Source organism: Ornithorhynchus anatinus, chromosome X3 (assembly GCF_004115215.2).
Source record: "Ornithorhynchus anatinus isolate Pmale09 chromosome X3, mOrnAna1.pri.v4, whole genome shotgun sequence".
Taxonomy (NCBI): domain Eukaryota; kingdom Metazoa; phylum Chordata; class Mammalia; order Monotremata; family Ornithorhynchidae; genus Ornithorhynchus; species Ornithorhynchus anatinus.
This window is the reverse complement of record NC_041751.1, coordinates 10,972,055-10,985,002: the sequence shown is the minus strand read 5'-3', so window position 1 is coordinate 10,985,002 and position 12,948 is coordinate 10,972,055. Positions and strand designations below refer to the sequence as shown.

At 41.7% G+C, this 12,948-nt stretch overlaps 1 protein-coding gene across 1 annotated transcript in view; it reads left to right on the top strand.

Annotated features, from left to right (window-relative positions):
• The first annotated feature begins 10,307 nt into the window (after window positions 1-10,307).
• DNAH5 (dynein axonemal heavy chain 5) overlaps window positions 10,308-12,948 on the top strand; it is a 174,361-nt gene continuing 171,720 nt past the window's right edge. The window contains exon 1 of the mRNA XM_039910642.1: window positions 10,308-10,696. Within this exon, the coding sequence (XP_039766576.1) occupies window positions 10,568-10,696 (129 nt within the window). The 5' untranslated portion in view covers window positions 10,308-10,567. The remainder of the gene's footprint in view (window positions 10,697-12,948) is intronic.

Genomic DNA, 12,948 nt, shown 5'->3' with positions numbered 1-12,948 from the left:
TTTCAGAATGTCTTTTTGTGTGGCCTACTGGAAAGAGTTAGCTACTGGGAATCAGGAGACCTTGGTTTTAGTCCTACTTGTGCTACTTGCCTGCTGTGTGATCTTGGGCTACTAGTCATCTAACTGCTCTGTGTCTGTTTCCTCATCTGTAAAATGAGGATACATATTTTCTTCCTCACTCTCGAACTAGGCATTGATGAGGGACAAGGACTGTGTGAAATCTGATTATCTTATATTAGTGCCCTAGCTTAGCATAGTGTTAGGGACAGAGTAAGCACCTTTTAAAAATGCCATTAGTAGTTCAGGGTGAATTGTAAAATGGGAATTCAATTCTGGTTCTCCCTCACACTTAAGACTGTAAGCCCCAGGTGGGACAGGGACTGGGTCCAGTCTGTTTATCTTGTATCTACCCCAGTGCTTAGGCTGCTTGGCACATAATAAGCACTTAATAAATACCATCATGATTATTATTAGTGCGGTATATTATTCCGTTACTCCAAATTGAAAGCACTCCTCAGGGATAAGTGTCTTTGATTTTGTTTGATTTTTCTAAGACAGAAACCATTATTCAATACCCATGTGAAATCACACATCTGCTTTTTAGAAATGCAGCAGTTGCAGGTTGCAGCTTGAAAAGAGTTTAGGGTAGTTACATACAACGAACATGTTTGCAGTCTTTAAGAAGCAGAAATGGCATAAATTAGGCCTCTGAACTCTCTGATATATGGCTTTGCCTTTTTAATGCCACTGCCATGAAATACTGTGGATCATTGAACGTGGACTGTGTCCAACCTGATTAGCTTGTGTCTGCCCCAGCATGTAGTACAGTGCCTGGCACATAATAAGAATTTAACAAATACCATAAAAAATTACTGGGCTTAATTTATTTTAATAAATTGCTCAACTAAGCCAAAATATTTCAAAATCATACTAAACATAAAATTAAGCTGTCACTTTGTTCTGTCATCTCTAGGTTTCTGTTAAATTTCTTTCTACTTGTCTAGGAGTATAAATTAGCTGGAAAAATGTCTCAAATGGCTAAATTATTTGAAAACTCATCTTCTGAACAGTTCTAAGATGGAAAAGTAATTTGAACAGTCCCATTCCCCACTGTGCATTCTGTGACAGGATGTCTCAATAGTGCCGTGATCCTTGTGTGGGGGATAAAGTGTGGGGGAAGAAATCACTCCACCCCTTCAGGCCTGCCGGACAGGGGGCCGCGATGGGCCCCTGGGGTCTTTGGGTAGAGCAAGATGTGAGCAAAGGGATGTGCCGCAGTGGGGAGACAAAGAAGTATCAGGGACAGAACTATGGCAATCCTGCCACCTAGCAACCACAGGATGATTCTACACTAGGAGAAGGATAAGAGTGCTTTGAGGTGATCAAATCGATCACTGGTATTTGTCGATCACTTGCTATGTGCAGAGCTCTGTACTAAGCACTTGGGAGAGTACAGTACAGCAAAATTAGCAGATAAGTCCCCTGCCCATAATGAGCTTTATTGAGCACTTTATGCAGAGCACTGTACTAGTGCTAGTGGAGGTGTGGGGAGTAGGTAAATAGCTGCAGTAGCAGGCTGAGAATGGAAAGCTATTTGGGATGAGGATTACTGAATTATCATTGAGTTTTAATAGCTAAGATTGCAGTGTTTGGTTCGGGGGAATCCTAGAGTTGGTTAACGTTCTCCCCCGATTAGACTGTAAGCCCGTCAAACGGCAGGGACTGTCTCTATCTGTTGCCGACTTGTTCATTCCAAGCACTTAGTACAGTGCTCTGCATATAGTAAGCGCTCAATAAATACTATTGAATGAATGAATGAATTGATGTTGAGAGTCAGTGACAGAATAATAACAATCCCATCTCTGCTTAGAAAAATGTTCTGCACCAAGTGAGAATTCAATCAGTCAATGTATTTGAATGTGTATACGTGGAGAGCACTGTACTGAACACTTGGGAGAGTTGGTAGACAAGTTCCCCGCCCACAAGAAACTTACAATCTAGAGGGAATACCACCGATGCTGCTGATGCTTACCCGAACCCTGATCTCTGTAGTTTGCTGGCCCTCCGTGACCATGGACTGGTTGTGGTCCTTCATTTGTCCTGCGAGAAGTCCTCATTGGTAGAGGGTTTGAGTTGAGGAAAGCAGTCACTTCTCTTTTGTGCTTCCAAAGCAATTAGTCCAGTGCCCTCCACCCAGTGAGACCACAAGTACTAAATCCCCCGATTTAGGACTGTGACCCCCATGTGGGCAAGAACTATGTTAATCTAATTGTCTTGTAACTGCTCCAGTGCTTACACAATGCTTGACACATAGTAAGCCCTTAAATGCTGTAATTATTATTATCACTATCATTAAGTGGAGCAGAACCTCCTTTATTTTTTCATCTAACAGTTCCTGTTAACTGAGTTCTTCTCACGGATCAGTCTTGGTGAGCCCCAACACCAATGAAGCTTATGGAGAAACCAGGATGGGGTCTTTCACACACTAGGCTGAGCAGGGATAAGAGTTTCCCATTGGACAGAAAGTCACAATAGATCCTCACTCTCTTTTGTCTCTCCCAACTTCAGTCCATTGTTCATTCTGCTGCATGGATCATTTTTCTAAAAACAGTTCACTCTTGTCTCCCTACTCATCGAGAACCTCCAATAGTTGTCCATCCACCTCTATGTTAAACAGAAACTCCTAAAATTGGCTTTGAAGCACTCAATTAGCTTTTCCCTTCCTACCTTACAGATCTCCTATCATTCAAGTACCATTAAAGAAACCTCCTCACACTTCACTCTTCCAGCATCAGCTTACTCACTGTGCCCCTATCTTGTCTATCTTGCCACTGACCCCTTTCACACGTTCTCCCCCTAGCCTAGAACTGTCTCCCTCTCCAAACATGCCCGACAAACATTTATTCAATCATATTTAATGAGTGCTTACTGTGTGCACCACTCTTCCCACCTCCAAAGCTTTATGAAGGTCACATCTTAAGAAGGAGGAAGCCTTCTCTGCTTAAGCTCTCTTTTCCCCTGCCCCCTCCCCATTCTGCATTGTCTATGCACTTGAATGTTTGGACACTTGATATCCCCCCCAGCCTCAATTCCACTATAATTATGTGCATATCTACAAGTTATTTATATATATTTATCTTTCTCCCCATCTAGATTGTGAGCTTGTTGTGGGCATGGAACATGTGTACCACCTCTCTTGTATTGAACTCTCCCAAGCACTTAGTACACTGGTAGAACACTGGTTCTGCATTTAATAAACACCACTGATGATGATGATGATCCTTGAGACCTTGAATATAGGAAGATTGAGCTCAGTTATATTGTTTGCATGGCAAAAGTGATGAGCAACCTCTCTACTGCCATGTCTGGACAAACTCTGTGTAGCTTTGGAAAGGAACTCCTGTTTTAACTCACAGGCCTTCCACAGGAAAAACAATTATTAAAAGTCCTAGCCTTCAGTTTACTGGGGGCTACCATAGAAAACTCCCCATGCAAGAGGAGAGTGGAAGCAATAAGAGTGCTTTGCTTATCAGCAGGAAACAGATTCTATGTCTGAGGATCAAAGAAAGACACTTGGAATCTTACTATGTGGCTGAGTGAGCTAAACTCCCACTTTAAAATGATGAAGCTTATGGTCGAGCTGGGAAACAATATAAATCGTTTATCCGCTCTTTAGAAAAATAATTACGAAAGCTGGGATTTACTGTTCCATACGTACTTGGGGAGGGAGATGGAGTGAGAAGGCATGCCAGTTCTTCAGAAATATGGGGCTATTTAGCATAAGATGTTTTCTGTTCAAAATTTTGGTGGAATAACTTCAGAATAGTATATGATCAGCGTTGAAATTCAAGGTCATGTGTAGAGAGAGAGTTGTCTTTCACATTTGAAGCTTCATGGCCTAGATCATGATCATGGATAGAGCCCAGGACTGGGAGTCAGCAGGCATGACTCTAAAATGTAAACTACTTGAGAAGAGAGAGAGATTGTGTTTAGTTAATACCCATTTTCCAGATGGAGAAATTGAGACACAGAGAAGTTAAATGCTTTGCCCAAGGTTACACAGCAGATTAGTGACAATGTTCAGCTCTGTGCCTTATATGCACTTGGATGTGTGACCTTTGGATATTTGCTATTTGTCCCAGCCCCACAGAATTTATGTATATATCTTTAAATTCTATATTATAAATTATAAGTATTAATGTCTGTCTCCCCCCAGACTGTAAGCTTATTCTGTGCAGGAATGTACCTGCTAATTCTGCTGTATTTTACTCTCCAAGCACTTAATACAGTGCTCTGCCCTTAGTAAATGCTCAGTAAATACTATTGATTATAATCCACGCCCGATGGACACAATCCCATCTCTCCTCAAGTAGTTTACATGTTAGAGACAGACACAAAAATATGGTTTGGAGGAGAGAGACGAAAGAAAGATAGTGAATTACTAAGTACCCAAAGAGAAGCCTAAATAAATTAAGTTAGTGCTACAGGTGGCTGTGAGTACCTAAATGATGAGGTGACAATTGAAAGGGTGAAGTTAGAAATTATTCTGGATTAGGTGGGATTTCAGGAGGATTTTGAAGATGGGGAGAGCTATGGATTTTTTTTTTAACATAAATTACTTAAATGATAAAACAACCATTTGAAGACTTGTTTTCTTTGCCTTTGTCACAAAATCTGATTTGGCTTGTGAGAAGTCTATTTCATTTACCACCAAAAATTAGTTGTAGTACTAACATCTATTCTGTAACAACTGGTGATAATACACTGTACTATGAGAAGGAGCGTGACTTACTGGATGGGAATTAGCTGCACCCAAAAATTCAAACAGCCGCTTTCTAGACTACTTGCACATCAATATCACTCCTTTAAGCCTGCTTCTGAATTTGTATATTCAAAACTATTTCAAATCTTGTATGGCTAGACTTCTTTAATGGTGCCTAATCTGTGCAGCCTTATAGCACTTGTTTTTAAAGGGAAGAGTAGCTGATGTTTCTGACTCTCCTCTGGAGAAGTCGCCCTGCTTTAAATGGGCCTCTCTGGAAAGCAGATTTGGCATAGATCTGTTGTTGCAAATTCTGCATGTGGGGCAAGGATTTTGCTGAGTATCGCAGGTACTTTGAGTAGGAGGAGGAGGTTGGAGATGTGGGTCTCTGTCATCTTTTGTGCAGTGGTCTAGATTCAGTAAAAGAATCCAATAAAAGAGAAATTCAGATAACGCATGAATTGTTTAAAAAAAAGTTTCAGACTTGATATTGAACTCTGACAATGATTTCACCCTAGCCCAATTCTAAAGTGAAACTGCAATTGTTTGCCTTTCTACTGTGATGTTTGAATAAAATCCAGAGGTTTATAAAGTGTCCCAGAGAGGTAGATTGTCTAAGCTCTCCTTTGGCGGGGGTGAAATTAGAATGTAGTAGCCTCATTTGGATCTCTCTGCCTATTTTTCCCACTGGTATTTGTAAAACACTTATTATGTGACTAGCACTGTTCTAAGCACTGGAGTAGGTACAGGTTAGTTGGTTGGAGACAATCCCTGTACCGCATGGATCTCATAGTCTGAGTAGGAGGGAGAGCAGTTGAGGAAATTGAGGCAGAGATAAGTTTGAATGACTTGCCCAAGGTTACACAGCAAGCAATTAACATAGTTGGGTTTAGAAAGTAGGTCCTCTGACTCCCTGGCCCTTGTTCTTTCCAACAGGCCATGCTGCTTCCCCCCAGGTCGTGGATTTCGTTCCATGGAAGTTCATGGATTTCAAGCATAGTAGCCTAATAGAGTACAGGACTGAGAGCCAGGAGACGTGAGTTCCAATCCTGGCTCCAGCTCTTGCCTGCTGTGTGTCCTTGGGCAAGTCACTGAACTTCTCTGGACCTCACTTTCCTCATCTGTAAAATATGTATTTAAAATACCCGTTCTCCTTCCCCTCAGTCTGTGAGGCCCATGTGGGACAGGGACTATCTGACCTTTGTAACTACCCTAGTGTTTAGGCACATAGCAACCACTTAATGTATTATTATTATCATCATCATAATTATTATTAATAAAAAAGGGAAATTTGAAGATTAATAAATGACCTTCAAATGCCATGCATCTATTAGGGAAGAGTTTTGAAAAGTGAAAATTTCCATCTTAATTTTATAGAAGTAAATATAGAGGCTTTTGGACGAATTCATATTTAGAATAGGTTTGAGCTTTTATTAGTTCCCTGAGAGATGGGGTGATGAGGAATAATAATAATAATAATGTGGGTATTTGTTAAGCGCTTACTATGTGCCGAGCACTGTTCTAAGCGCTGGGGTAGACATAGGGGAATCAGGTTGTCCCACGTGGGGCTCACAGTCTTAATCCCCATTTTACAGATGAGGGAACTGAGGCCCAGAGAAGTTAAGTGACTTGCCCACAGTCACACAGCCGACAAGTGGCAGAGCTGGGATTCGAACTCATGAGCCCTGACTCCAAAGCCCGTGCTCTTTCCACTGAGCCACGCTGCTAGAAAGGCCTGTGTTGTGGCTTGGGTGACCCCTTAATACCCATTGTTACATATCTACCCCCAGGGTGGAGGAGGTTTGTCTGCTCCCTTAAAATTATGGCAAACATGCCTCTTCTCCTCCAGCTGAAGTTATTGGTTACCTAGCCTGTCAGCAGATAGTAATTGCATTAAATTCTTATTTTGTGTGACTGAAGAGATCTTTAGAGTATTACAGAATATGGCTAGATTAGCAGCTCCTCAACGAGCCATCGGTCACAGATAGCTGGTCTTTTGACAGATAGGGATACATGAACTCATTTAGAAGACTTCCTCTTCTCAGAGGCTGCAGCAAACAGTTCTCTAATTTTCCTGCTTGGAACTGATTGAGAATAATCTGTCTGAAGGCCATTTTGATATTTCAGGCAAGTAATATTCATTCTTATACTTGGTCTAATATAGAAGGAATTCTTTGCTCATCCCTTATTCTTTTGTCCTGGATCAGAAAATAAATACTACCTCACTAATGGCTATCCAGATGTACAGAATCTAGAATTGATAGTATTACAACTACTAGAGGTATTGGGTTACCAAATGGTAATATATTACAAAATCTCTAATCGGCCCTTTTTCCTTTTGTTGCTTGGAATTTCTTTTCAGATCAGGAAATCAATCGATGGGATTTACTGAGGGCTTAGTACTGAGGACTGTACTAAGTACTTAGTAATAATAATAATGTTGGTATTTGTTAAGCGCTTACTATGTGCCGAGCACTGTTCTAAGCGCTGGGGTAGACACAGGGGAATCAAGTTGTCCCACGTGGGGTTCACAATCTTAATCCCCATTTTACAGATGAGGTAACTGAGGCACCGAGAAGTTAAGTGACTTGCCCAAAGTCACACAGCTGACAAGTGGCGGAGCCGGGATTTGAACCCATGACCTCTGACTCCAAAGCCCATGCTCTTTCCACTGAGCCACGCTGCTTCTCTAGGGTACAAGAAAGTTGGTAGACATGATCATTTCCCTCAAGGAGCTTAAAATCTAGCTGGGTAAACCCTTGGGGTCAAGAGGCTCTGAAAAATTCTCCTAATTCTTTAAACTAATAGACATAGAACTTCCAGCTGCTAATAGGGTCAGCTTTAGTTTTGATTATTTCCTTTGTGAATTACTTTGATTGTTAGCTTTATCCTGCAGTAAGCCTGACCCTTTAGTCATCTTTTCCAAGACTGTGACACTCTTAGCACAGGAAGCCTCTCCAGGCTTCACTGACTTAAGAACATTTCCTCATCACTCAGAGAGGAGTAATGGTATTTATTAAGCATTTACTGTGTGTAATGCACTGTACTAAGGGTTGGAAAAGAATATTCAGATGGGAATTAGGCATGATCTCTGTCCCTTAGGGAGCTCACAATTGAAAAATGTAAAGAGGGAGGACTGACAACAGCTTTACACTTATCTACTATCATCAGTGGATTTGTCCTACCATCCATTAACACGGATACATGAGTTTAATGTATTTTGAGCCTATATATATCATTTTTATAAAATTTTAAGACATGTCCTTTCTTAATTCTTGATATCATGGACTACAAGACCATTGGTTACAATTTGTGTAAGGGAAGGTGGCTAAATAATATTATTTTCAATTATGGTATTTAGAAAGCACTATGTGCCTAAGCACTGGGAACTAGATAAAAAATAATCAGATTGGGCACATTCTCTGTCTTCCATAGGGTTTATACTCCAAAGAGGAAGGAGAGCAGGTAAACCCATTTAACAAATGAATAACTGAAGCACAAAAAGATTGTTACTTGGTCCAGAGCACACAGGCTGGTCAGTTGTGGATCCACTAAGACTGTAAGATTCTTGAGGGCAGGGCTTGTGTCTTACAAGTCTATTGTATTGTACTTTCCCAAGTGCTTAGTGCTCTGCAAATAGTAGGCACTCAATAAATACCATTATGGATTGATTGAACTCTGGTCTCCTGATTTCCAGACATATTAGGTCATCCTGCTGCAAGCCAAATAAAACAAAAATTGCATAGTTTGAAAGAGAGTATTGAGGAGAGGAAAGTCTGGAGGGGAAAAGGCAAACTCGTTTTGGTTTTGTCATCCTGTTTTAAAGAAGAATCTATGAAATAGCTGACTCTTAAATAGATTCTTCAATCAGACAGGAGGTACAAAAGAAGAGGATAATCTTTCCTTCATGAATCAGAACTAGATTAATTATTGACCAATATGTCTGTTTCATGTCCTCTACCTTTTAATCTCTAAAGTGGGTGTTTGAAGTGAAGGTCAGGAAGGACATCTTTTAAGGTAAAATACACAATAATGTACAAAAAATTTACTGCCTGAATCAACAGAAGAAGAATTCTGAAATAAATCTGTAAATTAGTTTGGAAGAGAAGTAAAGCATGATATGTTAATTTCATGTTTTGTACCAATTTTATTTGTAAAAATTAGTAACTTGATTACTCCCCCAATAGTGCAGTTTCTATATCAAAGAACAAATTCTTTTGTTCCAGAGTTAAATGAGGGTTGTTGGTTTTTTTTTGACAAGTTCAGGGTCAAAGATGTGTGTTTTTACCCTGGCTTTTACCATTTTCAGTTAATTTGAAAACCCAAGGTCACATTACATTTTCCTAAGATTTTTGCCTAAGTTGTAAAAGTATTACACTACCCTTTTACAAAACTAATGCATTAACAGCTATTTTCGTTTTGGGATTTCAGATCCTAAGTTGAATGTCCTACAAGAAAGGATGATTTGGAAGAACTTTGAAGGCAAATTTAGGTTCTTTATTTTTATAACCGTGTACCATACTACATACACAATGTAACCTATTGGAAAGAACACAAGCCTGGGAGTCAGAGGACCCGAGTTCTAATCCCTGCTCTGCCACATGTCTGCTGTGTGACCTTGGGCAAGTTACTTGTCTGTGCCTGTTATCTGTAAAATGGGGATTAAAACTGTGAGTCCCACATGGGACATGACCTATGTCCAACCTCGCTAACTAGTATTTACCCAGTCCTTAGTACAGAGCCCAGCATATAATAAGGACTTAACAAATACTATTAAAAAATGCACACAGTTCTGCCACGATGTCTAGTAAACAATAAAGCTTCTCTTTGGTTTCCAAGGAGCTGATAAACCATTTAATAGTTTCCCCTCCTCAAAACCTGTGGTGGGAGTGGTTAAGTTCAAGGTGTGGGTTATTGTGTAACTTTAAAAATAAATCATTGAATTTCAACTTGAAGAAGTAAAGCATTAACAACTGAAAACACCTACATAGTGTACATGCATGTGTGTGTGTCTGTTGGGATGCTATTTAAAAATCAAGTGCTTAACAAATACCATAATTATTATTAAACTGTTTTAAATGTGACAGAATTGTAAGTACTCTTTTGAAACTCCTTCAAATACTGAACACTTTATACCGAATCCAAACGATTGGTTTTAGGGAATGTCTCAAGTTACATATAGTACAGCAAAATAAACTAACCCCGACCCAACCCGAACCACAAAGGGAGGAAATGGTGTCAAAAAGCTCCAAGACAAATATTTGCAAGCGTTCTCCTCTGTTCTAGGAGGAACAAGTGGGAGTTGCCGAACAAGTTACAAGTCGGTGAAATTCTAAAGGGGAAGCACAGCGAGGCAAGCATGTGAAAGGGAGGGAGGGAAGGAGCCAGGGCGACTGGGATGGTGGAGTGGCGAGTGTCTGAGGATCCCTCGTCCCCATGGCAACAGCGGCTGCGGTAAACAACCCTGGGCAGAGGCCTTGCTCTGAAAAGCAGTGGCTGCAGCTGGTGCTTCTTCTGCAGCAGCTCCGGCACCCCGAAATGGATGCTCACTGGAGAGCCAAGGGGAGTCGAGAGGTCCCGGAGAAGAGCTCACTGTAGCGCAGAAGCCGAAGCCCCAAACCAGCTCTGGCTACTGAGGGTGACTGCGAGATTGTTCAGGAGTTTCAATGCGATTCCTCCACTTCTTCAGGTTGTAGCCGAAGTTAAGGTCCAGTGCAACTCCAGAACCGAATATAAAGGATTTCGCTAGGCCGACGCTTCTTTGCAGCCGGTGAGAAGCAGCCAAGCTCAACTGGCCTCTCCAGAATGAACAACGTTGGGAGCGCCCAAGGCCACTATCGTCACCAAGAGCAGAGCACGATGAAAGCCACCGGCAACCGGCAGCCCGGACCTCCACAACCTGTTGCCCTAGTGGAGAACAGCAAAGAAATCCAGGTGTGGTGAGGTTGCCTTACGCTGTACTTGTGTGTTGTCAGTCCTCATCAGTCCTTGGGTGAGGGAAATGGACTCTTTTGGCCCTAGAGAGGGAGGAGCTGCTTTGAAAATTCAGAAAGGGTGGTGAAGGTGAGAGAGAGAATGTGTGAATTGGTGTGTATGTGTTAGGGAGGAAGGAAGAAAGAAAGATTAGGGAAGGTTTAACTTTGAGCCTTGTCTCACTTTGTCTTTGGTGTGTCCTGTGGAGGAACTTCAGTTTGAGCAATTAAATGTTTAATTGTTTTGGTCTAGTAGAGGTTCTCAGAGCTGTAGTTGCATACACCTCACTGTGGTGGGAGGTGGGGGAGTTGTGAGGCGGCAAGGAGTAGGGGAATGCCTTCTGGGGCTGTGTTGTCACCTCTGAAGGTTTCTGCCCAAAGAACCACATATTGTATCATGTAGTGGTCAGGCTCAGCAGGCATCCTGGAAGTAGCCTGCTAATGTGGGCAGTGAAGAGCACAGTGGGCACCCTGGCAACCCTTTGCTGGTTTAAGGTGCTTTGGGCCTGGTATGGGGTCACTTGAGCTCCAACTGGGCTTTGCATTCATAAAGTTCTTGCATGTGCTTCACAGTGAGCTGCACCCCTGCCCAGCCACTTACTTTTGCACTCTCTGCCCAGTGTAAAAGGGTCTGGCAGGGATGAGAGAGTGCGGGTGACAGTGTGCAAAACTGCTAGCACCGTAATCCATTCCTTTTTACACATTCTCTGACCTGAAATTTTCAAGACTAGGCTGTGGCTTGGCTGTGGCTTATGGTGGGAGACTCCGCATCGGCACTCCATCTCCTCACCATAAGCATTTAGTGAGCATTTACCATATGCACAGCATGGTACTAAAATGCTATAAAAAAGATAGGATTGCTGTCCAAAAGGGTATGACAGAAAGAGAATTAACGGTTCAAAATTCAGTACCTAACAAATGCCTAGCAATTCAAAACTTCAAATTCATCAGTGATGAATTAAAATTAACATCAGAAGTAAAATTGAGACGTCTGGATAGAGAGCAAGTGCACAAAACATGATTCCTCAGGAGAGCTGGCTGTGATGAGATTTTTTTCCATTTGGCTGTGTGGTGTGCAGGTGGAGTTCTCTTTCTTCCCAGTGCTTAGAGAGCAGGGATGATGGTGAGCTATTGGAGAGGAAGCTAGCGTTTGGATTCTGACAACTCTAGGCCTCAGAGTTAAGACAGACATCTGGAGCCTAACCTCATATTTACCCAGACACTCAAGGATATAGAAGAAGTGATTTCTTCTGAAACTATTTTTTCCAAGAATGCAATTTCTGTGTTGCTTGTGTTTCACTATATCTTTATTCTTTATTATGTTTAAGCAGAGATCCATCTACTCACTAATTAATGGATGATTATTCAGTCCATATAATAATGATAATACACAGGGCCTCCAATCCTCCCTATTGCGTAGGTGGAGACCAAAGCAGCTTGATCAGCAGAGGGTTCTCTCTCTAAGGGGACAGGGGTCATTTGTCTCTCCTGGTACATGGAGTATGGTATTTATGAAGTTTCTGGTCCAGGCATATCCCCAGTAGCCAGTCTACTGACTGCTGGAATAGTCAGTCAGACAAGCAGCATGGCCTAGTGGATAGAGCACATGCCTGGGAGTCAAGAGGTCATGGGTTCAAATTCTGGCTTCACCATTTTCCTGCTCTGTAACCTTGGGCAAATCACTTCAGTTCTCTGGGCCTCAGTTACCTCATCTGTAAAATGGGGATTGAGACTGTGAATCCTCCAAGGGACAGTGAACATGTCCAACCTGATTTGCTTGTATCCACCCCAGTGCTTAGTACAGTGCCTGGCACATAGTAAGCATGTAACAAATACCATTTACATAAAAAAAACCTTAATACAATGCTCTGTAAACAGTAAGTGCTTAAATAAGATTAAGTGCTCAGTAAATACTACCGATTCATACAAGATAATTAAGTTGGACACAGTCCCTATCCCAAGTAGAGGTCACAGTCCAAGTAGGAGAGAACAGGCGTTGAATTCCCATTTTACAGATGAGGAAACTGAGGCATCAAGAAGTTAAGTGACTTTCCCAAAGCTAAATAGCAGGCTAGTGGCAGACCTAGGATTAGAACCCAGGTCCTCTGACTTCCAGACCCAGGTTCTTTCCTCTAGACCACACTGCTTCCCATCTCTACCATAGAAAACTGTGACACTGGGAGTATCGAGAGGTATGGTACTGCCAAGCCTAAT